Source organism: Cinclus cinclus, chromosome 18 (assembly GCF_963662255.1).
Source record: "Cinclus cinclus chromosome 18, bCinCin1.1, whole genome shotgun sequence".
Taxonomy (NCBI): domain Eukaryota; kingdom Metazoa; phylum Chordata; class Aves; order Passeriformes; family Cinclidae; genus Cinclus; species Cinclus cinclus.
In genome coordinates, this window is record NC_085063.1 from 3,916,184 (window position 1) to 3,939,747 (window position 23,564).

The window sequence follows — 23,564 nt, forward strand, 5'->3', positions numbered from 1 at the left end:
GACCCTTCATTCCATCTTCCCTGACATGAAAGATCTCAGTCCTGGAGATGCTGAAGGTGGGAGAAAGAAACTGGGAAGTGTGAACTGGTTTGAACACCTCAGACCTTCTGGTCCTGGTGGGGGGAACAGAAGGCACTCACATGAGAAACTTGTGCTAATTTGGGCAAAGCACAGCTCCAGGTTGAGCAGGTGACTTACCTGGGGGTCCAAGTAGGGACACAGGGCATTGCCTTCTGACTGGCTTTATTGTCAATTAATGTGGGATTCACATCCCCATTCATGCAAATCACTGAGAGTATCAGGCAGGAAGGATGCAACCCATAGCAGTGGAGGAAGGAACCCAGGAAGACACAGCGATGTCTGAGCTACACCAGGGCACCAGTGTGATGGCTGAGGCTCATGGGCTTGTCTGGAAGAGGACAGAAAGCCACCTCCCCTCCCACTGCCTATCCACTCCTCCCGGAGCATCTCCTGGGCAGGGCAGCCTGGACCAGGGCCTGGTGAGGCAGATTCAGCAGCTCGGTGATAGAGCTGTCAGTGATGCTAATCAGAGAAGGCATCTTTTTATCATGGACCTTAGTCTTGGTGAAGAGTAAGGTTTGTGCCTTGAATGGCTGTGCCAGAAGCAGCAGGAGCCTTTATCAGAATGTCCCGCAGTGAGAAGGTAAAGATTTCTTTAACCACAGGCAAGGACAGAGAATTGAGGGGCAGAACAAAAGAGTAAAGGATCTGGAAAGAATCACAAGTGACACCAGCAAAAACTCCTGGGACCTGCAGAGCAGGGGTGAGATGGAGTGGGAGGCACAGGAGATGGAGTGAGAGGATATGACCAGGCTGTGGTCTCCCTGCTGGGGCTTTCTGGGCTAATTTTCAGCACATGCCCAGGCTGGGCAGCTCTTCACCCGTGCTGAATGAATCAGCACTCAGCAGCAACAGGGTTAAACACCGGGTTGTACTGTCTCCCCACTGAGGACACTCCCCCTCGTCGCTGTCTGCAGAGGAAATTTTAATCAGCAGCGCGATAAGAGCCCTTCAGTCCTGCTGGGAGTTATCAGCTCCTTTGTTTGTAAATGTAACTGCTCAATACCAATGCACTTGGCTCTGGGTTCCAGAACTTCTCTGCTCCGAAGCCCTTCGGCTTAGGCTGCTCCCTCCCTCCAGCCTCGAGCTTAATGAGGGTGTTAAAACAGGCCAGGTTGTGCTGAAAACAAGGATCAAGCCTCAGCTGTTTCCTTTCTACCTCTGCTCTCACTGGGAGAGAAAGTTCTGAATTTGAGGTGGTTTTAAGCTTCAAGGAGTAGCTGATGAATATCAGACCCTGATAATTTAGCCCTCTGCAGAGTACAGACAGTATATTCATAACCATTCTATATGGAGATGAGCTAGTAACACAATCGGGGTTATAAATCAAACCCAGGAGACATGTTAGTGCTGTTGGCCTGGGCTTCTTGAGCGATCTATCTACAGGAAAATGTCTGACTCTTAGATGGGGCCAATTAAATTATAAAGATGCTCTCTCCTCTCACAGCAGCTCATTTGTTTACTTGGGCTTGCCAGCTGGTGCTATTTTCATTCTGGGAGAGGGGGCCAGGACTGTAAGAGATTTGTTGGAAGCCTGGACTGCAGAGGAAGGGAAACTGGGCTCAGCAGAGGCAGCACCTTCATCAACAGCACAGTGAGGAGATTGGGGTTTAACAAGCAGCCTCCCTGTGTGAGCTGTCCCCAGGCTTCAGAGTGTGTCCTTTCACTCCCATAAACGTGGCTGCCTTCTTTTGTCCCTGTTTTATTGAGCAGGGAGGGATAGCTGGAGCTCTGGGTCAGGCTCGGTCATGCCCAGGGCAAGGCTGTGTGGACACAGGAACACATCCCACACTCCAGCAGCTTGGGAAGCACCACCAGTGCCTGGTGGGGCTGGGAGGGTGATGCCAGCACCCAAAAAAGCAGCTCTGCTACAGGGCTGGAGCAGAGCCAGTGCAGAGCTGAGGTCGGTGCTGACACCAGAGGGTGGTGTGGGCTCACACTGGAGACACATTCCTGCTCTAGCACATTTGTAAGGAGAGGACTTGGAGACAAGCTCACATGTATTTTTTCATAGAGGTTTTTAATGTTTATTTTTTAACAGACTTGGTTTAAATTTTTGTTTTCTACAATAATTCAATGTAAAAATCCCAGTACAATATACAACAGTTTGAACATTTGGAATAAGAAATCCAGCTTGGGGAGACATGTAAGTTCAGCTAGTTCCTAACACAGGTAGCAAATTCCCTCTACCCTCCCCCAGATTTACCAGTCAGGAAGGCATATCAGCAGGAATGCTTTACAAATGTCACCCCTCCCTATAACAACACTGGGTGCGCTGTCCCTGCAGTGGGACAGTCCCTCAGGCACATCCCCTTGGAAAGGGAATCATCCTATCCATGGGATGACTGGGATCCTCCAGCGTGGCAAGGCAGAGTCTTGAAAGTGAGGCTGGCTGGCCCTTGTGCGTGAGTGACCCGGGAAGCTCTGGAAAGGCCCTGCGTGCAGGTCCTGCAGGGTTTGGAGCTCCCTTGGGATGGAGAGACCTGTCCTCCCCTTGGCAGCAGTGCCAGCAGCCTTGTGCCCTACTACAGCCTGTTGGAGGGGGATGGCTATGTCCCTGCAGGGCCCAGCCTGCCGGGAGGAAAACAAGGATGATGAAATACTCCTGGCTCTTGGTCTGAGGGGACATCTCAGGGATCACTCACTGGCCTGGGAGCTAGTAGCTTTTTCAGGAAGCCTCTTTGAGATGGCCAATGGTACTCAAGCAGCCTGGGAATAGTCCTGCTTGAACAGCCTGGAGTGGTCCTGCTCAAGCAACATGGGGGTGGTCCTCCTTGGGCAGCATGGGAAGGTTCTGTTCCAGCTACATTGGATAATCCTGCCTAAGCAGTCTGGAGAGGTCCTGCTTGAGCAGTTTGGGGTGCTGCTGGTGAAACAGGGTGGGATAGTGCTGTTCAGTCAGCATGGGATAGTCCTGCTGGAGCATTACAGTGGTCCTGCTTGAGCAGTATGCAATGGTCCTGCTGGGGTGGTCCTACTCAGGCAGCAGGGGATGGTCCTTGGGGAGCATGGGTCATGCTGGAACAGTGTGTAGTGGGTCTGCTTGAGCACCATGGAGCAGCTGCAAGTGGCAGGGATAGTTCTTCATGTCCTGCAGCACCCCAAGCAATGCATTCAAAGCCATTCCTGGCCTTTCTCGCCCATCTTGGACATCCTTCACTGCTTGAAGTGATCCCAGGGGAATCTAGTCAAGCTCCATGCTCCACATTAGTTATTGCTAATGTTTAATCAGGACACTGGTGACTTTATCTGGCTGAATTACTGAAACCTTCCAAGGGCAGAGATCATCCTCTTTCCCCCCATGACTAGTTCCAGCTCCACAAGCCCTAGGGAGAAGTGTTTTCTGATGTCAGGAAGGGCCCTTCCTGTGTGCGTCGGGGTGGTTGAGCTGGTAGTGGCTTTCCTGGGTCGGTAAGGGATGGAATATAAAGCAGGAGAAGCAGGAAAAGAAGCAGAAAATTGCAGCTGAAGTCAGATGTGCTGGGAGTAAAAGATTGCAGGGAGGAATGGGAGAGGTCAGGCTGGAAGAAGATTGGAAGTCAGGACAGAGGTAGGAGATAAAGGAAAATGTAAGGACAGAGAGGGAGGTGTGAGATAAGGAAGGATGGCTGGAGGTCAGAGAGGGGTGGAGGGGGAAATCTGTGAGGTTGATGGGACACTTAGAGGATAAAGAGGGACAGAAAGGTGGGGAGAAGTAGAAGAGCCTAAGGAGAAACAGAGAAACTGTGGGAGGCAAATGACAGAGGATGGTGAGATAGCCAGAAGTGAGGGATAGGGCAAGAGGTGAAACTGCAGGAAAAAGTATGGGGAACAATGGGAAGTGAAAGGTCACAGGAAGGACTGAGGTGGAGGAAGAAGTATGAGATGGAGGGTGAAGGAGATGGAAGATGGTGGAAAGAACAATGAAGAAAAGTGAGGTTTGGGAGGATGAGGAGACTGAGCAGACAGTAGGAAGTGGAGGGTGAAGAAGGACAGGCAAACAGTGGGTGGTGTGGGGCATGGGGAAGGATGGAGGACACTGGGAAGTGGAGGATGAAGAAGGTGGACAAAATGGAAAACGAGGAGAGATTAGATGGCAGGTGGTGGAGGAAAAGGATGTAGGGGAGATAGAGGAGAGATGAGGAAACAGCAGGAGATGGACATGGATGACAGGAGGAACAGAGAAACACTAAGGGGATAGAAGAAGACTGGAGGGCAGTGGAGGAGATTGAATGAGGAGATGGGAAATGGATAAGCACAAAGAGGGGACTGGAAACGTGGAGGTGGAGAAGATAAATCTGGGTGACATCAGCAGTTGTGAGGGTGGATTTTGGGATGGGGAAGTGAAGGAGGTTGAAAGAGGAGACAGGAAGAGAAGAGGATGAAGAAAGATGTGGAGAAGATGAGTGGAGGAGGTTGGGATGAAGGTGGGAGCTAATGGAGGATAAGCAGGAATAAACTGATAGTAAGATGTAGAGGACAGTGGCGGGAGCTGAGGAAGATGGTGAGATGTTGACATGAATATGAAAGGAAAAGCTGGAGGGAAAGCAAGGCAAGGATGGATGGGGTAGGGCGAAGGTGAGGAAGGAAAAAACGTGAGAAGGCATTGAATGAAGATAAGGATCAGGATGTGGTGAATGAAGGAGCAGGTTAGAGGTATGGTATGGAAGCATGGAAGGAAGACTGGTGGGTAGGATATGGAGGGCAGTGGAGGAGCACAGGAAGGAGGGATGGGAGGTGGCGGGTGACAGAGGAAGACAAGGAGGTATAGGATGCAGTGTAGGATGCAGTAGCACCAGAGGGTGGGAGGGGACATGGCAGGTAATGGAGGAGCACAGCATGGCAGGGAGAGATGGGACACAGCTGATGACAGCACCCTGGGAGGCATGTGGAAGGAGGGACAGGATGTGAAGGGAGTGGGGAGAACAGGGAGGGATTGGAGGTGGTGAGTGACAGCAGAGCACGAGAAAGGATAGGACACAATGGAGGATGCAGGAGGACAGGAAGTAGGGACAGGACATGGTGGCTGATGGGGGAGCACAGAAAGGATGGGACCTGGTGGGTGATGGAGGAGGGTAGCAGGGAAGGATGGGACACAGTAGATGACTGCAAGGAAGGAGGAATGGGTGAACAGAGGAGCAGTGGAAGAAGGACTGGGACATAAAAGAAGATACACAGGAGGGATGGGGTATGGTGGGTGATGTGACATGGGAAGGAGGAATGGGATAGAATAGCACGGGAAGGAGGAAAGAGGGTTGGGTTGGGTTAAGGTTGATTAAAGAGGAATGGAACATGGTGAATCAAAGAGCAGGGATGAAAGGGATGGGACATGAAGGATAATGTAAGAAGAAAAGGGGGGTGGGTTTTGGTGGGTGATGGAGGACCTCAGGGTGGGAGAGTTTAATGGAGTGAATCTTAAGGGAGGCTGAGACCAGCAGGTGATCAGGAAATCACAGAATCATTAAGTTGGAAACGATCTCTGAGATCCTCGAGTCCAACTGAGAGGCACAAGGGCAGGGCGACACGGGCAGTGGAGTAAAGGGGATGCGGGCGTGTGTGCAGGCTGAGGTGAGCTGCTGGGCAGGCTGGGGTGGGACAGGGCACCCGTGAGAAACACCAGCATCACAAGGACAATGCAGAGCTGAGGAGAGCCTGGTGTAGGGTGACAGTGCTGGCCGTGAGGACCTGCAGGAGTTGACAAAGAGCCCTGGTGGTGTGGCACTGCTGGGGTCAGCACATGGGGATGGTGTCAGGGACAGACAGGTGGGTGAGGAGAGGATGGGACACCATGTGTGGGCTGGGCAGCAGGCAGGATGGCAGGAACAGAGGGACAGGATCGCATCACCCCACGCCTCCCTCTGCAGCAGCACTGCCCCAGACAGGACAGGCAGTATGGTCCCCCCACCACAGCATGGGAAGGCAGCACCAAGGATGGGGGTGAGGGGTTGCAGGGCTTTTATTCACACAAGAAGCAGACATGACACAGGGGTGCAGGATGGGGTGGGCAGAGAGCCTGTCATCGGGGCAGAAGGTGCCCTTCATACGACCTTGGCGTGGGCTGGTGAGAGGAAGCAGGAGGACAGGGCAGGGACTTTGCCCAAAACACCTCCGTTTTCACCCCAGGCTGGGCACTGGTATGTAGACAGGGGCAGAAACCACAGAGGGGCTGGAGTAGTATCAGCCACCTCAACAGCTTAAGCAAATTCTCCCCACAGATTCCTTGCTGGCCTCATCTCAGCCTCCCTGGGAAATGCCCAGCACCACTATTTACAGAGTAAGACAGAACAATATTACAAATAATTAAAAGGCAGTTGTAAAAATGAGAAACCACATTCCAAAAGTAGAGAGTCTTTTAAAAAAACCAAACCAAACCAAACCAAAACCCCAATTATCCATGAAAATGCTAAAAACCAGCCTGGTAGGATCTATGTACAGCAGGAGATTGCCCATGGCAGTTCTGGACCCAACTCCTCCATGGCAGGCAGGGACACAGCCTGGCCCTGGCTGCTGGTGAGGGTGGGCAGCACCTGCCCCGAGTCCCCCACCCAGGTGACGAGGGTCCCCCAGGGCCAGCCGGGTGCCATAGGAGCAAAAGGCCATCGGTGCTGGGCCTGCTGGGCCCTGGCTGATGCTGGTGTGTCTGGTGACACAGGCAGTGAGTGGCTGTCGTGGAGATGCTGACGGAGGCTGCAACGTGGCAGTGATGCAGCAGCTGCTGCAGGCAGCGAGCAGCTGGACAGGAGAGGGCAGCAGCCTCGGCAGCACCAGCAGTTTTTAAGAGAAACTGCAAGATGACAATGTGCAGAGGCCCTGCAGGCAGTTGTACAGAGCTCCAGAGCAATGCACAGAGCCCTTAGAGTGGTGTACAGAGCTCCTGGAGCAACGCACAGACCCCCTGGAACAGTGTGCAGAGCTCCAGAGCAAGGCAGAGCCCTTGGAGCAGGGTACAGAGCCCCAGAACAAGGCACACAGCCCCAGAGCAATGCTCTGAGCCCCCCAAGCACCTGCAGGCAGCTCCATCTGGATGAATCCCTGCCTGGCCCCTAGCAGGCAGCTTGAAAATAGGTCAGGCAGCTGCCTCAGAAATCTGTTCTCTCCAGGAGCTGCACAGAGGCACCAAGGCTGCTCTGTGTTGGGCTGGGTCACAGTCCCCAAGCATCAGGAGCTCTGCAGTGCCGTGGGGGCTGTGGCGGCTGCCCCCTCTCTCCCAATGTAAGGCTTTTTCTGGTGATGATGGAGGGACATGCGGCACAGACCGCGGGCCATGCTGCAGCCTCCCAACCCACAATCTCTTAATCCAATTGGTGCCTCTCCAAGGTAGCTCATTTCGGTATTTTTAAAATGCACTCGGTTTTACATTGCAGGCTGTCCGGAGTTGGGCAGAGCCAGAAGTGGAGGGAAAAAAAAAGAAAAAAGAGAAAAAAGAGAAGAAAATAAAAACAGAAATATGTATATTCAGGACTTGGAGGAGAAATAACTACAAGTGGCCCCAAGCAGGGAGGTGGGTGCAAGGCAGGGGCACCACAGCCCCTTGGGAGAAGGGGATGTGCACACACACGCGCGCACACACACGCAGGCACAGGCCACCTCTCCTCATGCTGTGCACCCAGAAATCCCAGCTCTGCAGCTGAAGGAGCCTGGGGACCACCCGGACCCTTCCCAGCAGCCAAGGGCCTCAGCAGCACCGCCAGAGCAGAAGGGTGGCCGGGGAGGAGCCCCAGCCAGCCCAGCCTGGGCGACCACAGGGAGCCTCCCGCGTCCTTCCTGCCGGGGAAGCACAGCGGCTGATGCAACCTCGCGGCAATGGGCCCGCGGCATGCTGGCAGGACGCACCGAGCGCAGGCAGGGCGGGCAGCAGCCGCAGCCAGCACCCTCCATCGGCGGCATCACCCCTCGGCCGGTGCTTCCCTCAGTGGCCCCGCTGCGCCTCGGCACAGCTCTCCCTGTCGACACCAGCAGCCTCCCCTGGCCGCTCTCCCTTCCCTCAGCACCCTCGGCACAGCAGGGTGGCAGGTGACATTCCCGGCACGGTGGCACCGGCCAGGACCCCCCCCAGCGCCAGCAGCGGGTCTCTGCGTAGGCAGGAGGCGACGCAGCCACCCTGGAAGGGTGTCCCCGCACCCCGGGGCTACCGGCAGCCTCCGGCTCCGCATCTGCTTCGTAAGCGTCCCCGGGGCCGAGGGGACGTTTAGGAGACAGATGAGCCCGCGCCGCCTCCGAGAGGGGCCCCGCGGGCTCAGCGCGGGCGCTCGTCCTGCAGGACAGTGGATGGCGGGCACGCTGCGGCCCCCGGCCCCCCGTCCTCACTCACTCGAGGCCCCCGACTTCTCCTCCGCCCTGGGGGGCTCCGCGGGGTGCAGTTTGCACTTGGAGGGGGAGTGGCGGACCGCGGAGCGGGAAGGCCGGGCAAAGCAGGAGGTGAGGGACTGGGAGCTGCAATCGCACGCCGTGTCCTGCAAAGATAGACAGGGCACAGCAGGGTTAGAGGGGTCAGGCACTCTGTCCCCCGCCACGGCGGGACACCCCGGGGCGCTCCGTGCCTCGTTACCTCGCTGGCTATGGCCGAGATGAGGTCGGGGTCCCGCAGGGCTGCGTCCTTACTGCCCTGGCCAGGGGACGAGGGCTTGGGGTCCTCGCAGCTGCCCTGCTTGAGGACCTTCTTGTTCAAGACGCGGGAGAAGTTTTCGGCGGGGTGATGTGTGGCGGGGCTGGGGTACTCGGCTCTCTTGCTCTCCTCCCCAGGGGTCTCCTTTTTCTCCTGGGGCGCAGTGGGGCTCTGCGCCCGCCCGCAGACGTTCCTGAAGAACTCCTGCACGAGACCGTACTTGGGTGCTTCGGGCTTGACCCGGCTGCTCTCAGGGCAGCCCGACTTCCAGATGGACTCAGTGCTGCCTGCGTGCTCCACCACACTGAACAGGCTGGACAGGCCATCGTTGATGTTGCTGAGGACGGGGCTGTCGCGGGTGGTGGTGGAGCGGGCCCAGGCAGAGCCGTTCTGCTTGCTCTGGTGCAAGTTCCACAGGCTCCTGTCCTTGGAAGCATCCAGCTTGGAGGAAGACCTCCTCTGGAGCTTTGGAGAGCCATATTTTGGGGAGCAGCATGGCCGCTCGATCCTGGAGTGGACCTTATCCAGGGAGGAGGAGATCTGCTTGCTGCGCACGGACACGAGGGAAGAGCTGCGCGGGGACCAGCTCTTGCCATGCACGCCGGCGCCACGGGGCAGGTCGGTCTGGAGGCCCACGCTCACCGTCTGGATGGTCTGTGTGCCCACGTGGGCCAGCCCCACTGTCTGGCTGGAGGTGCTTTTCACCTTCCTCTCGAGCGAGCTGGAGCAGATGGCCTGGCGCACACAGTTGGTGATCTCCTTCATGTCGTCGCTCATGTTGCCAGAGATCTCCAGGTCGTGCAGCGAGGGCGGGAAGCGCGGCACTGGCGGCACCGCGTTCTCCCCCGCGCCGCTGTCCAGCAGCTCCTGCTGCTGCTTGGAGAAGTTGCACAGCCATTGGCTGTAGGTGCCCTCGGTGCTGGCCGACTCCTCCGGCTCCTTTGGCTTGGCCATGGTGAACAAGAATCCAGGCTCGATCATGATCTTGCCCTCCTTGTTGTGCACCAGGGGTGCCTCCAGCCGGCGCACCACCGGCGGGCTGTAGTAGATGCGGATCCCTGTCTTGTCGGGTGCCGTGTGGCTCCTCTGGATTTGTTTCTGAGCTGGGTCGTGCCCCGAGAGGCTGCTTGCCTGTGAGTAGTCCCAGGAGGAGATGTCCAGCTTCTGCTTGGCCAGGCTGTCAGGGGCAGGTTGTTCAATATTCACATATGTACAGTTTGAAGGAGGAAGGCTGGTGCTCTCCCGGATCCCATTGGGCAGCATCTGGGTGGTTGAGGATGCCTTTTTTCCCCGGGCATGGTCACCCAGCCCTGGTACATTCTTTCCAGGGAGGTAGGGAGAACAGTCAAGCAAGCTTTCAAACTCTGACATGGAGGAAACAGACTTGGTCCTGTGGAAAAAGAGATGATGGGGATCAAAAGGGGCAGGGAACTGGGGGACACCTGAGGCACTCTGCTCCCACCCCAATGGGACCTTCCAGGGCACCCAGTCTTGCTCCTCACAGAGAGCCTTTTGCTTCCAAGACTACCCTGGAGCATGGCTGTATCTCCCTGTGATTCTCAGGGTTGTCAAGTCCAGGGGCCCCCTCTATGTTCCAGGGGCCACAGAGGCACCAGCACACTCACCTTTTGAGGTTGGTTCCCTTGGCTTTTGCTTCAGAGATTGTCTCCTTGTCTGTGATTTTCTCATTGAGAGCCTAGGAGGGCACAGGAGAAAGCTCCAGGGTCAGCAAGCACAGGACCACAGCATAGAGTAGAGAGGGGCTGGAGCTCAGGGGCTGCATCCCGCTCCCCTCTGGCACCACCAGCTTCCCCACACACTGAGGTACAGCAGTCCCAGGACTGCATGGGGTTTGCTGCAACCACATATATTTAAAATCAACTTTTTTATAGCCCCACAGAAGCTCTTGGGGTTCAGTCATTCCCTTCATGCTGTCATTCTCCTGGTGCTCTCCCTTACAGCCTCATTTGCTGTTTAAGGGGTTGTTAATTGGGGTTCACACATACTCCCATCTAATCCTTAGCACAGAGCTGAACCCTAAGAGCACTCCACCTTCTCTTACCCACCTCTTTCCAGTTGCTGCTGTGCTTCTCCATTTCAGAATGCTTCAATGCCCATGGATTGGATCCTTTCTGCAACTGGAGAATGTATTGGTCACTCAACAGGTGCAACATGAGCCTCTCTGGGCAAGCAAAAGCATGAAACATTCTCAGGGAAAGCAGCAGGGGCTGGAGGACATGTGCAGGATGGGGGACACCACACCTGGTTGAGTTTGTTCTGCAGATCCTTCGCTTGCTGCTCTGCCTGCTGCTGCTCCTCCTTGAAGCGAGCCAGCAGCTCCACCTTCTCCTGGTTCCAGTTCTTCTCGCTGATCTGCAGCTGCTTGGTGAGGTCCATGACAGCGCTGTAGGACTCGGCCAGGAGATGCTGGTGCTCCTCACGCTCCCTCTTCAGTGCCACCTTCCAGTCTGGCAGCGCACGCTCTGCGATCCCTTTGCCTGCCTTTGACTCCAGCTGTGGGGACACGGTGGTGGCAGTGAGGGACCCATGGCTCCAGTGTGGTGCCAGACATCTCCAGCAGACCGGCAGGGCTACGGGCATCCTGCTTGCCAGTGCCAGTCCCATGGTGCCAGGCTGGGCAATAAGCATGTCCCCAGGGATGTGACACACACAACATGGCTTGCCCATGGCACAGCCAAGCCATGGCCAGCCCTGGCTTGCAGCCATGTCATGCCAGCCGGTCCAGCAGATGTCACCCAGGAGGATGCAGGCTGGATGTCCTGCCTGCCTGGCTGTGCTCCTGCCTGCAGGACGTGGCTCCTAGAGAGGAGCAGCATCACCTGCAGTGCTGCTAGAGTGGCCCCCAAGGATGCAGCACCACTGGGGTGCTGCCACCATGGCTGTTCTGCTCGCTTTTGAGGAAGAGATATGGGAACTGGGGACTCATTCTCTGCCAGGAGAAATCCTGCCTGGAAAGTGCTGGTGCCTGTGCTGGGGAGCAGAGCTGATGTACAGCCATGGAATGCTGCCAGCACAGCATGAGTGGAAACCTCTCAGCACTGGGAGAGCAGGGCTGAGGGACTGATGGGACTCATCCTATAGGTAGAAGCTTCTCCCAGTGCCCAGGCTGTCCTCCCTCCACCTCCTGCCTTCCCTGCAGCCATGCATCCCTTTTGCAGCATCCGCAGGGATCCTGTGCTGTGACTTGGGGTGGACTCTGATGCTGCTCTCAGCTGCCTGTCCTCAGGAGGGATGCTGAGCCCCCATCCCATCCCATCCTCCCCAGGCAGAGGAATAAAGAGCATCCTCTGCTGCTCCACAGTGAGATTTCCATGCCAGCCCCGTTGCCATGGAAACTCTCCTGCCTGAACGGCTGCTAATTAAGATTCCCACAGTGCCACCCTGCTCCCAGCCCAGTGTTTGGCACAGGGCACAGGCAGGCCCCCACCCCCCAGCAGACATGGGGAAGCTCTGCCAGCCCACAGGGTGCCCGGGGCTCCCACCTGGGCGATGTGGCACTTGAGCTCAGCACGCTCCATCTCCCAGGCAGCCTTGGCCTTGGTGAACTGCTGCTGCAGCTCGCTGGCACCGCGCCGCTCCTCCCGCAGCTCCGTGCACAGCTCCTTCAGGGTCACCTTCATGTCTGCCAGAGTCTTGATACACTCGTTGGGCTGCAGGAGAACAGGGGTGAACACAGGCAGCGGGAGGGGACCCAACAGGGTGGGACTCTGTGGGAGCTGCCCTCTCTGCACCCCAGTACTGCAGGCTGCTGCCAAGGTAAGGGACAGGAGAAGCCACCAGGGCAGGGGACCGTCCTCAGGGGTGATGTGCTGGGGTGGAGCGTCCCCACCCAGCTATGCACCCCTAGAGGAGCCACCACCCCATGCCACACAGCCACAGCAGGGGCTGATTCTACCCTGATCCACCCCCTGGGTTCGTGGGGAGCCTGCTCACCGTGTTGGGGGTCCAGGCGTCCCCAGCACACATCTTGTTGTCTGCTTGTTGCTGCGGGGCTAGCTCCTCCTCTTCCAGCAGCAGGTACAGCTCCTTCATGCTGTTCACCTGTGGGTGACACCATACCTGGGGTGATATGGGGACCCACAGCCCCTGGACAGGGATGTGGGACACCCAAACAGCCCTGGGCAGGGCAAACAGGCATGAGAGACACACCCAACAGTGTGATCTCCCCTTCATGGCAGCCCACTGTACCTCCAAAAAGTCCTCGCCCTCACTGTGCACCACCTTGCCCTGGCGCCAGCGTTTGAGGAACCACTTGAGCTTCATGAAGAGCAGAAGGAAGCTCTGCCTGAACTGCTGTGACTCCTGCACCAGCAGGTTCTTTTCCTGGCTCCAGAACTTCTGCTCCAGCCGCCTCTGCAGGTTCAGGCTCTGCAGCTCAAACTCCCGTCGCAGCAGTGCTTTCTGGTGGTCCTCCTTCAGCTGTGGAGAGACCAGTGGCTCCAGGACAGGCAATGGTGGCAGCAATGTGATGCCTCCCGCCCAGGATCTGGGCTGAGCCTGATGCCAGCCCCATATCCCCAGCCCGGGGACCTGCACCACCCTGGGAGCATGCTGGGGACAGCAGGGCCATTGAGGCAGTCCCATGAGGGAAGCCCTGCATGGCTCCATACCCATGTGCAATGAGGAGTGTGCTCAGCCTTGAAAATGGGACATGCTGCATGTGCTCCCAGGTGACACCCAGGGCCTCATGTGAGTCATAGGGCTGGGGCTGAAGGTGGCACCTCCATGGGTTGAGGACAGCTGTCTCCCAGGAGCAGAGGCTGTTACCTACTCACCTGGCAGATCTTCTGTGAGAAGTTGTCCACCTCATCCTTCCTCAGCTGCCTCTCCTGTGAGAGCTGCTCCTGCAGCCCCCGCAGGCTCTCATTGGCCTCTGACAGCACCAGCTGCAGCTCCTTCATCTGTAACAGCCCAGGAAGGGGATGGGAAAGGTGGGCTGCACTTCCCTGTGTCCCTCCCTGACTAGGCTCTGCAGCTTCCCTTGTCCCCAGCTGTCAGAAGGGTCAACCCTGTTCCACAGCCCTGTCCCCAACCCCGCTGGCCAAGGGGATGTGGCTCCCTGCCTGTGTCATACCTCGGTGGCATAGGAGTCGTTCTCCTCAGTCCGGCAGGTTTTGTAGCTCCGGGGATGTGTGGGGTCCATGTCCTTGGCGTGGGGGATGCGGAAAGGGTCGGCGTCCCTAAAATCAGGCTGCTGCATGCGTGGGCAAGTTAATGAGAACAAACCAAAAGAGCGGGAAGAAAAAAAAAGCCAGAAAACAAAACAATGGGTCTCCGAAACAGTAAAGAACTACAAGACAACAAAAAGGATGAGGAGGAGAAGGAGCTTCATCACCATGGTGGGAGACAATGCGGAAACCAAAAGGAAACACAGGATGAGGAGACACGTGGCCTGGATTGTTTGGGGAAAAGGGAAAAAAGAGAGAAAGAGGGAAAAAATGTGCAAACACCAGTTATGGTGCCATGCAGTGACTGGGGGAGAGTGGGACCTTGGGCTGGGGTGACCACATGCAGAACAATAGGACTCTGAACAAGTGAGTGTGCTCCAGAAAGGGGCTTGTGCCTGCAGCCCCAACGACCACTGACATCCCTGGCATGAGCTGGGACCCCTGGGAACAGTGGGACAGCAGGGCATGAGCTGCTCTGTACGCTGCAAAGGTGTTCTTCCTTGGATGCATATTTGCCCTGAAGCTTTTGCTCTCCAAATTACACTGCCTGGGTACCTCTGGGGATGGGATCCCTGCAAGCGGGGTCCTTTCAATTTGGGCTGCTTTCAGGAGCTGCAGACTGCTCTCCTCCCACCCAGCTCAACCCCAACAAGCAAAGAGCTTCTGAAATGCAATGTTGGGCTAAGCCAAGAGAGCAGCCAAAACATCAGCCCCTACTAAGGTGGCATTGCACCTGAGAGCCCCTGGCCATGGGCAGGGCAGCCTTGGCACAACCAGCCTGTGCCAGGATGTCCGCTGCCTCCTGCCCTGGGCACACTCTGTTGGAGCAGAGTCCTACCTTGTCCCCAGTGCCACTGGCATGCAGTGAGGTGTTAGTTTGGATTTTGCTCTGGAGAGGCAGGAGGGAGGTTACACTGGGGATCAGGGTTTGCTCCGTTAAAGCAGGAGGAAACGTGGTGGCAAATAAAGCAGCAGCTGCTGTGAGGGATGTGGGAAGAAGCCGTACCTGGAAGTCGGAGGCATGCTCCTTCTGCAGCCCCTCTTTGGTGATGTCGTGGCTGCTGGGGCTGGAGAAGGGGAACGAGTCCATGTGCTCCTTGAAGCTGCCGGTGAGGTGATCCACCTTCCTCACAAAGCAGCCCAGGTCCTGCTGAAGCACGCCCAGCCGCATCAGCAGCACGTTCATCAGCTTGGCATCACTGGGGCTGTCAGCACCACTGCCCACCGCCTCGCCCAGCAGCACCCCCACACACTCGTTGTCCAAGCAAGCCTTCAGCCCCGAGGTGAACCCATTGGCATCCGAAATCAAGACGTCAATCGCTTTACTGACCAGTGTTGCCTGGTCACGGATGCCCAGCAAAGTGTCCAGGTCTTTGGGCTTGAGCAGCTTGGCAGGGCCATCGGGCGCCTTCCCAGTGCCCAGCCCCCTGTCCTGCCCGTCAGCCTCGCCGCCGCCCAAGCCGTCCCTCCAGCTGGTGGGGGGGACGCACTGTGCCGAGTCGCCGGCCTCGGCGTCGGTCTCCAGCATGGGCCGGGTGGTCTGGCAGGAGGCCAGGTCGCAGCGCTGGAGGTTGGAGAGCAGCACCCTGTTCTCGTACTGCAGCTTCTTCACCTTGCCGCTGAGCTCGCTGATCTGCACCTTGGCCGTGGCCAGCTCCTCCTGCGAGGGCTCGCTGACCACCGAGCAGCTGTCCTCTGACAGCGTCACGTCCAGCTCGTGGTCCGACTTGTACTTGGTCAGCTCGTTGAGGAGCAGCTTGTTCTGGTCCTCCAGCTCCAGCAGCGAGCGCCTCAGCAGCTCGGCCTCCTCCTCCACGAACTGCAAGTGCCGGCGCAGCTCCGCCACCGTGTCCCCAGCGTCCCCGCAGCTCGAGACGCCCACCAGGAACCGCGTGTCCTGCCCCGGCAGCTCCCTGTCCCCCTGGCCCTTCATGTCGTCCATCTCCGCCCGCAGCCCGCGGTTTTCCACCTCCAGCTCCACTATCCTCCGGCTGAGGATGTTGGCTTCCTCCTCCACCAGCTTGAGGTGGACCTTCAGCTCAGCCTCCCGGGAATGGGGGGAGTCAGCCAGCTCCTCCACGGAGAGGGAGCTGTCGAGGTCCCCGTACAGGGACCTGTACTTCAGCAGCTCCTCCTTCATGCCATCGTTCTCCTTGGCCAGCTTGGTCAGCTTCTTGCACATCAGGGCTGACTCCTCCTTGGCAAAATGCAGCTGGCACTTCAGGTCTGCGCTGTCCTCCTGGGGACCAAGAAGGAGTGGGTATTAGAAAGGTGCTCCCAGGGGCTACAGAGATTCCCAGATAGCCCTGGGGACATGCCACCCTCCCACTCCAGTCATCCCAGAGAAGCTGCTGGCTCTGCTCATGGATGGGGAAAAGCTTTGAGATCCATCCTGGAGGCTTTCAGGGTGAGCCTGGAAATGGGACAAGATGCCCTGGATAAGGAGACCTGTGGGTCTTGCCCCAAGGACTTTGAGCCACCACCGGGGATGTGTGGACTAAGTCCAGCCTGATCCACAAAAGGCCAGAGGGGAAGGGAAAGCTCTTGAGACTCCACAGGGTTACTAAGGTTTCCTCCCCAAAACTGGCACTGATACCACTGCAATGCCCTCGTCAGGACGCTGCTCCTCTCACTCAGCCCCCCACTGTCATCACAGGGCAGAGAAGCAGCTGAAAACCTCTCAAAGTCCCAACCCCCAGCCTTGCTGCCACCACCCTGCCACGGCACTGAAAACCCAGGCAAAGCCTCAGCATCAGCTCACTAGTCCCTTCCCAAGCCCCTCTGCTTCTCAGGACCGTTTCTCCACGTGTTCCTTTTTTATTTAGCAGTTAGGATCTTGGCTGCTTGCCCAGACAGACCGTTTCTCTGCTCTGGGAGCTTTTTGGATGGAGGACCAGGATTTCCTGACGTCCAGTTTACAGCTTCCCGTGCCCTGGGGTCACTCGAGTGCTCCGAGCTCTGGCATGGTCACTGTCAGGAAGGGACCTGGCTGGGCTGTGACCCTCACCTCACTGCACCCACTGGAGCTGGGCAGTGCTGGAGGTGGTCAAGCCCTTTGGCTGGGTGGCTGCTGGCCCTGGCAGTCCTCTGAACTGCCTCCTAGCTGAACTCAGCCTCTTTCCCCTTTCCTTAGCTGGAAAAAAACAAGCTGTCCCCTCCTCTGGGTGCTCTGGACCCCCAGCCCCCTCAGCCATGCCCACACTCACCCCAAACCCTGCAGCAGTATTTACTCTGCAGACTTCCTGGATTGCTCATAACAAGCCTAGGGGTGATGGAAAGCAGGTTCCCATGAGTTTGGGGTGCCATTCTATTCCCTAAAGGTCCTGCTGTGACCACAGGAACCACCCTGGTGCACTCCCATGCTTGTGCACTGGGACACGACCTCACTAAGGCGTATTAAAGCTGTGTCCCCCTAATTAGGTGAGGAGATTAGGGGAGGGCTGGTGCGGGCAGGGCAGATGTGACCTCAGTTCCTGTTTTTCCAGGGAAAAAAAAAAAAGAAAAAAAACAGCAACGCAGTGTGTCCCTCTATGCCTTGGCATCAGCAAAGAGACACACACACATCCCCAAGACCACCTGGAGTGATCCTGTGGTCTGGGCAAACCTCAGTGTTGAATCAGTCCCCCCAAGTCCATTTTCAGGGAGTGCTGATGCTCCCCCAGCACAGCCGGGCAGGAAAGGGGCCCAGGAAGCCACAGATGAGTCACAGCATCTATGCCTGCAGGGCCACCAGCAACAGCTGTGCAGGGACACGGAGCTGATGGGGGGCCACATCCAGGGACATCTGCACATCCAGGGGCATCTGCACCCAGGGAAGCCTGGAGTTCCTGGAGCATTGGTCCCACCACAGAACTGGGGCTGCCCTGCCCTCAAGGTGAAGGATCTTAGCTCCATGGGGGTGTGGGAAGCAGAGGGGGCTGGGCTTGTTTCCTGCCCCAGGAGGAGGCAGATGAGGGGCTTCAGCCTCAGGAAGGGGGTGATGGAGGAGCCCACTCAACTCAGGGCAGAGCTGGCTGTAAGTGCTCTCTGGGGAAATGAGGGGAAGGATGCTTGGACCATTAGCTGGCCAGAAAGGGCTCTCAAGAATGGAGTTAAAGGGAGGTGACAAATAAAGACTGAAAGGGAAAGTCTTTGAAGGCCTGGGGGTCTCTGTCCTATGGCTGCACAGAAGGGCCTGTGCCAAGAAGGACACAGGTCACCCAAACCCCTTGGGCTGCTCAGGGTTCCTGCCATGAGACACTCAGCAGCATGTCTGCAGTGTCTTTACATGGATGGTCTGCCTCTGTGTCCCAGCTTTGGGGGAGCAGATCTGTTCCCAAAAATAAACCCTCCAGGTCTTTTGCCTTTGAAAGAGGATTTTTTTCCTCTTGCCTTTCTATCCCTGCAACAGCAGCTCTGCTTCTCCGAGCCCTGGTAACAGCATTATCGAGTCACAGCAGCTCAGCTCAACAGCAAGTGACAGCTGAAATCCTGCTGCCGCCAGCAAAATCCCCCTTCCCTGTGCTACCCCAGCAGCCTGGGAGGGGAAGGAGTGGTGTGGCCTCCAGCCTTCCCCACAGGGACCCTCTGCTCCCCCAGATGTCGTAAAGCTCCCAGACCAGCCTCAAGCACAGCTGCTGGCACTGGCAGGAGAGACACAGGCTGCAAGAGCCACAGGAGCAGAAGCAGCTTTGCAATGTAAAAGCCAAACTCCTTCAGCTCCTTACACAGGGAAAGGGTTAAAGCCACTGCCTGGCCACTGCTGCTCCATTGATAAATGAGACAAGGGAGCTGTTGAGGACAAAGAGGATGGCCCAGCACATCAATCCCTCTCTTATGCAGGGGTTCTGAGAGGCAGGAAAGCTCTGCAAAGCCCTGGAAGAAGGGGATGGCACTGCTGTGCCCAGATTAACTCCTGGTCTGGGCCCAGTCTCCAGCTGGCACCATGACCTGGGGCGCTGGTGGGTCACTGGAGCATGTCCTGGGTGCTCAGGTGCTGATACCTGCACTGATGGCTTCTTCTCAGTCTTGCCCATGGAGCGAGACCCCCGCTTCTTCAGGGAGTTCTGCAAGAAGAAGAGAGAGTTATGACCCACAGCGATGGCCCTGCACCCCAGCAGTGACAGACAGACAGACAGACAGATTCAGTGTGGGTGCACATCGGCGCTGACATTCTCAGATGCTCATGGACCCCAAGAAAACATCCGAGCCCTGGTGGGCTGAGGGAGGCCCTTTGCTTTGAGGGAGCTGCACTGGCAAGCACCACATCATGAGGTTTGGCCAGAAATTCCCCCTGCAGGCAAACGAGCAGTGAAAAAGCAGGAGTGAGCAGGAAATGAGCCATAGAGAGTGGAGAGGCTGAGTCACTGTCCCTGTCAGGGCTGGATGGAGCAGGGAATCCAACCCCCACCCCAGGCCAAGGGACAGCTCTCAGGACATTCCAGTGTGGGAGCAGCAGATGATGACATTCCCCATCGCCTTTTCCCCAAGTGAGGGCCATGTCCTGGTCCCTCAGCAGCATGATGCTGAGTCTGCTGTCAAGGTCACAAGGGGACGACAAGGGACAATGTCCAGGCTAGTGAGGACAGCTGGGAGGTGGGGAAGGCAGACAGAGCAATAAGGCAGACCAAAAGCACAGTAAAAATGCAGGTGCCCAGAGCAAAGCATCTGGGAAAAGGAGCTGGGGCAAGACCCTCAAGGACATCTACACAGCCTCCCATGAGCACTGGCTAATCCATGCAGCTGCCCTGGACCTATTTCCAAACTGGTGCTGAGGCCCAGCAGCCAAAGAAAGCAGCTGTGAAATGTAAGCTGCTGCCTGTGCCAAGGTGCTGGGCTCCAGGCTTTCCTATTAAGGCCACGACCATCCCTGGAGCTGCTGGAGCTGCAGAGCCTCTCCCAGAGGCTGGTTGTGCCACATCACATCCCTCCCCCCACTGTGCTGGGGACTGGGCTGGCAAAGGGCAGCATCGGCCCCAAGCAGCCCCAAGCACAGCACCCTGCGGTGGATGTGGCTGTCACTGCTCAGGGTGGCCATGCCTGAGGGTCATGGCCAAGCTTGGTGTGGCAGGCTTGGCATGGGGTACCCAGATTGATCCCACTTTTTCCTACATCTTTAGGAGACAGAAGAGGGGAAAACGCCTGTGCCTTCGGGAATGATCCCCAGACAATTATCCAATTATGGGAGAAACCTCTTGGAAGGGAGGAATAATCAGCCCCAAGGGGTGAGTGCAGCCCTGCTCAGTCCCTGGCTCTGGCTCCTAATAAGCTCTGCCAGGCTCCGTGCCCTGCAGCAGCAGGGAGGAGGAGAGCTTTTAGCTCACTTTGTCTAATGTTTGCCTAATTAGCACTCTGCAATCAGTGAGTAACCCCAACGCCCTTTCTAGCCTGGGGATGCGGCATCCTGAGCTTGGGGACCATCTCTGCGCCTGTTCCAGCCAGCAGTGTCCCCAGGGCTCAGGCAGTGGCTGCCTCTCGAAGCTCCCCATGCTGACCACACAACCATTTTCCCTGCCTGTTTTCCGAGTGCGGGAGAGCTCCAGCCCAGCTCCCGCTGCTGCCATTTGTTATTCAGCCCTCGCACCCGGCTGCGAGGGAAACCCATTTCACGGCTGTTAGCGGGGGCTGCGCAGCCCGGGGACCAGGCACCCCATGTCGGGGATGCTGCTCCGTGTCACCGGTGTGGGGATGGCTGAGAGGGGATGGGTGCAGCCGGATCCTGCAGCTCCCCAGGTGCTGGGCTCGGCTTTAAGCAGGGATGGCCCCCGAGATCCCAAGCCGTGTGCAGGAAGCACGGTGGGGGAAGTGAGAGCCTTCCCTTGGTTGTGTCTCCTCCCCCACACTGCCCTGATGGCTCAGTCAGAGATGCATCCCGAGGCTCCCCCGGGACCAAAGGCATCCCGGGCAGTAGGGAAGTGGGTTACAAGGGCTGCAGTGGATCTCAAGTCCATGCTGTCACCAGGATGCCTTTCCTGCCACCGAGATTGACACAGATCCCAGCGAGAAGCTGGTCCCAATGCATGACGTGGAATGCCCTGGACCTGTGCATACGGCTACACTTGTGGCTGCCCAGGACACAGATGGGATTGTGCACCCACCCAGCTCCACAGCACCACTGGGACACCACTGGGACACTGCTGGCACATCTCAGCCGAGTTTGAACCTGCAGGATGTGGTCAGGATACAGCCAGCACCAGGCACTCTGTCGGGGACAGGGATCTCACACATCATGCGAGCTTTGCCCAGATGGAATTGGGCATGGCCCAGGGGCTGGGCTGAGCAAGTGGCCAAGGACATATAAAGTGTCCCCAGCACAGTGGGGAAGTCCTGGAGTCCCCCCTGGATGGGGCAGAGCCAGCCCGTGCCCGCAGGGTGGGATGAAGCCAAGGGTAGGTCCTGCTCAGGTTTCACAAGCATCTGTAGCACGGTTTGGGTTTCAGTGACTCAAGCAGGGCTGGGGGATCCCATCACCCAGGGCCAGGACACCTGCTATGAGCAGAGCATTGGGGATGCCTCCCAGTCCCCCTCCCGTGTCCCACTCACCTCTCGGAGCTTGTCCATCTCGTTCTGCACCACCTGCTTGGCCAGCTCGGTCTCAATGAGCCGCTGGCGCAGGTCCTCGTTCTCCTCCTCCAGCTTGATCCTCTTCTTCTCCACAACCTCCAGCTCATTGTGGAGCCGCACAGAGACGTCCTTGGCCACCTGGGAACACAATAGGGCTCTCATCACACTGGGCACAATGTGCAGGGAGCTGAGACTACAGCTCCTGGGCACCCACAGCTCTCATGCAGAGATCACCAGGCAGTTACTGAGACTCTCTGGAGGGGGTGACCCCCTGGCCCTTGTGTCTATCCCCTCAGTCCTGTGCTGTGACTGCTCTTGTTCCTTCACTGGCTGCAAGGCTGCTCTGCTTCCCCATCCCCTGGCCAAATCCTGCCTTCCCCAAACCTAGCATGATGCTGGGAGATGTTCATCATCTTTTTCCCAAACCACAAAGCTGGAGAAGCCCCCAGAAGGCTGGAAGGGCTGGTGGGCAGCAGCAGAGCAGGAAGCCTGTCGCTGCAGGCAGCAGCTGTGCAGGTCAGGAGAAAGACGAGCTGCTGCATCACATTACAGAAAAACCAGCAGCTGCCTCGGGTGAAGGGTGCCTACGTCCACCCGAGAGCTCCCCCTCTCCAGATCCCTGCATGGGAGCAGACCCCAGAATAAAGGGAGCTTAATAACATGAAACATTCACTCCTGCACTTGCAGGACAGCAAAAATTATCCCAAATGCCACTGGTCTACGGCACAGCCTGGGATATCAGCACTGTGGAGGCAGCAGCAAGCCCTTCTGCAGGGCTGGGGGAATCTCAGGCCAGGGGGTCGGGCTCCTGCTCCCCCGAGGATGGGCTGTGCTTTCTTTCCCAGAAAGGGAGAAGCTGGAGAGGGTGTTTTTGGCAGCAGCCACCCAAGGCAGAGGGGAGCTGCTGGGTGGTTTGGGGAAGGGATTGGGGCCCCAGCAGGGATGGGCAGCGAGGCGGGCTCACAGCCCCACATTTGTGGCACATCTTGGCTCCAGGACCGGCTGTTTTCTGCTCAAAAAACAAAGTTAGTCCTCAAGCTGTTGCACATCCATCCCGAGCTGTCTCCAACTGCCACTGCACCCCCTCTTGGCAACAGTCTCACTGGTGAGAACCCTCAGCAAACACTCACCAGGCTTCTCGAGGGCGAAGCAACGTCACCCTGCAGAAATCCTCTTGTCCCTGCCCCAGCCCAGCGTGCCACCATGCCTGGGGCTCTGCAAGGTTTTCCCGATGGCTGAGAGCCGAGAGCAGATCCCAAGCCTGCAGGGTCCTAGTCCTCACACTCCCTCCCGGCACACTTGTGATGCTCTATCCCATCCCGAAGTGGTGGCCCCATCACATCCCCACAGGAGGAGGATAAGGGAGCTCAGCCCCAGGGCACTGGGCTGGGCTCCAGCCTGCACAGGAGGAGCCTCACATATGCCACGTTCTCAGGCAGTGCTGGTCCTCTCCACCACCAGGATCCCCTCAGACCACCTGTGAGCTGAAAGCACTGCTCCCCACTTCCCACACCAACAATGCTAGCAGGGAATTATGATGACTCCAGCAAAACTGCACATCACCACAAACTGCACATCCTTACAGAGCTCCCTGCACCCCGACATCCCCTGCCACCTCCACGCCCACAACTCATCAAAACCCCCTCTGGGGGCTGCCTGGGCGGGGAGGTGCCCTCTCAGGCTGACCTTGACGTCCTGCTCAAGGCTGTGGATGAGCTCGCCGTCCACCTGGCCGGTCTGTGCCACGCGCAGGCTGCGGCGCTCGGCCTTGCGCAGCCGGTACTGCAGGATGCGGCACGTCTTGCTGGCCTGGTCCAGCTGCTGCCGCAGCTCCTGCAGCTGGTACACGTCCTCCTCCATGTAGACATCCCGCATCTCCAGCATCTCAGCACGCAGCTCCTCGATCTCATCCTGTGGGGAGATGCTGTGTTAGATCCAACAACCTGCTCTGCCCTCTTTTCCCTTGTGACACCTCCCCACCCTGGCTCTCCATCCATCCATCCATCCATCCAATGAGCCATTTTCACAGGTCTTCAAACCCTTGGGCCAAGCCCAATCCTTGCAGGAAAAGGCTCAGAGCCAGCTGGGTGCCATCACTCTGGGTGAGCCAGTCATACGGGATGGGGGGTGGGGAACAGCCAACAAAAGTGCCTGACGGTATTTGTGGA

General features: G+C 57.5%; 1 protein-coding gene across 2 annotated transcripts; it reads right to left on the reverse strand.

The window, feature by feature from the left end:
* Positions 1–7,386: 7,386 nt before the first annotated feature.
* Positions 7,387–23,295, reverse strand: MTCL2 (microtubule crosslinking factor 2). 2 transcript variants are annotated; one of them, XM_062504953.1, is made up of 15 exons: positions 23,083–23,295; positions 21,376–21,534; positions 18,837–18,899; positions 14,861–16,093; positions 13,761–13,877; positions 13,462–13,587; positions 12,875–13,105; positions 12,620–12,727; positions 12,169–12,336; positions 10,928–11,179; positions 10,732–10,803; positions 10,291–10,361; positions 8,609–10,055; positions 8,372–8,513; positions 7,387–7,425 (listed from the first exon to the last, which is right to left on the reverse strand). In XM_062504953.1, the coding sequence occupies exons 1-15, from the start codon at positions 23,278–23,280 to the stop codon at positions 7,397–7,399; spliced, it is 4,416 nt and encodes a 1,471-aa protein (XP_062360937.1). In that variant the 5' UTR covers positions 23,281–23,295; the 3' UTR covers positions 7,387–7,396. The 2 variants fall into 2 exon arrangements, with proteins under 2 accessions (XP_062360937.1, XP_062360936.1); XM_062504952.1 differs by having other exon boundaries at positions 13,761–13,880.
* Between the last annotated feature and the right edge of the window lie 269 nt (positions 23,296–23,564).

Excerpts from the sequence above, each read along its gene's own strand:
- MTCL2 (XM_062504952.1), bottom strand. The coding sequence starts at position 23,280 with ATGCTGGAGATGCGGGATGTCTACATGGAGGAGGACGTGTACCAGCTG. Across the intron at positions 11,180-12,168 it reads TCAAGTGCCACATCGCCCAG|CTGGAGTCAAAGGCAGGCAA; the intron begins GTGGGAGCCCCG and ends GTGTCCCCACAG. Across the intron at positions 8,514-8,608 it reads TCTCGGCCATAGCCAGCGAG|GACACGGCGTGCGATTGCAG; the intron begins GTAACGAGGCAC and ends CTATCTTTGCAG.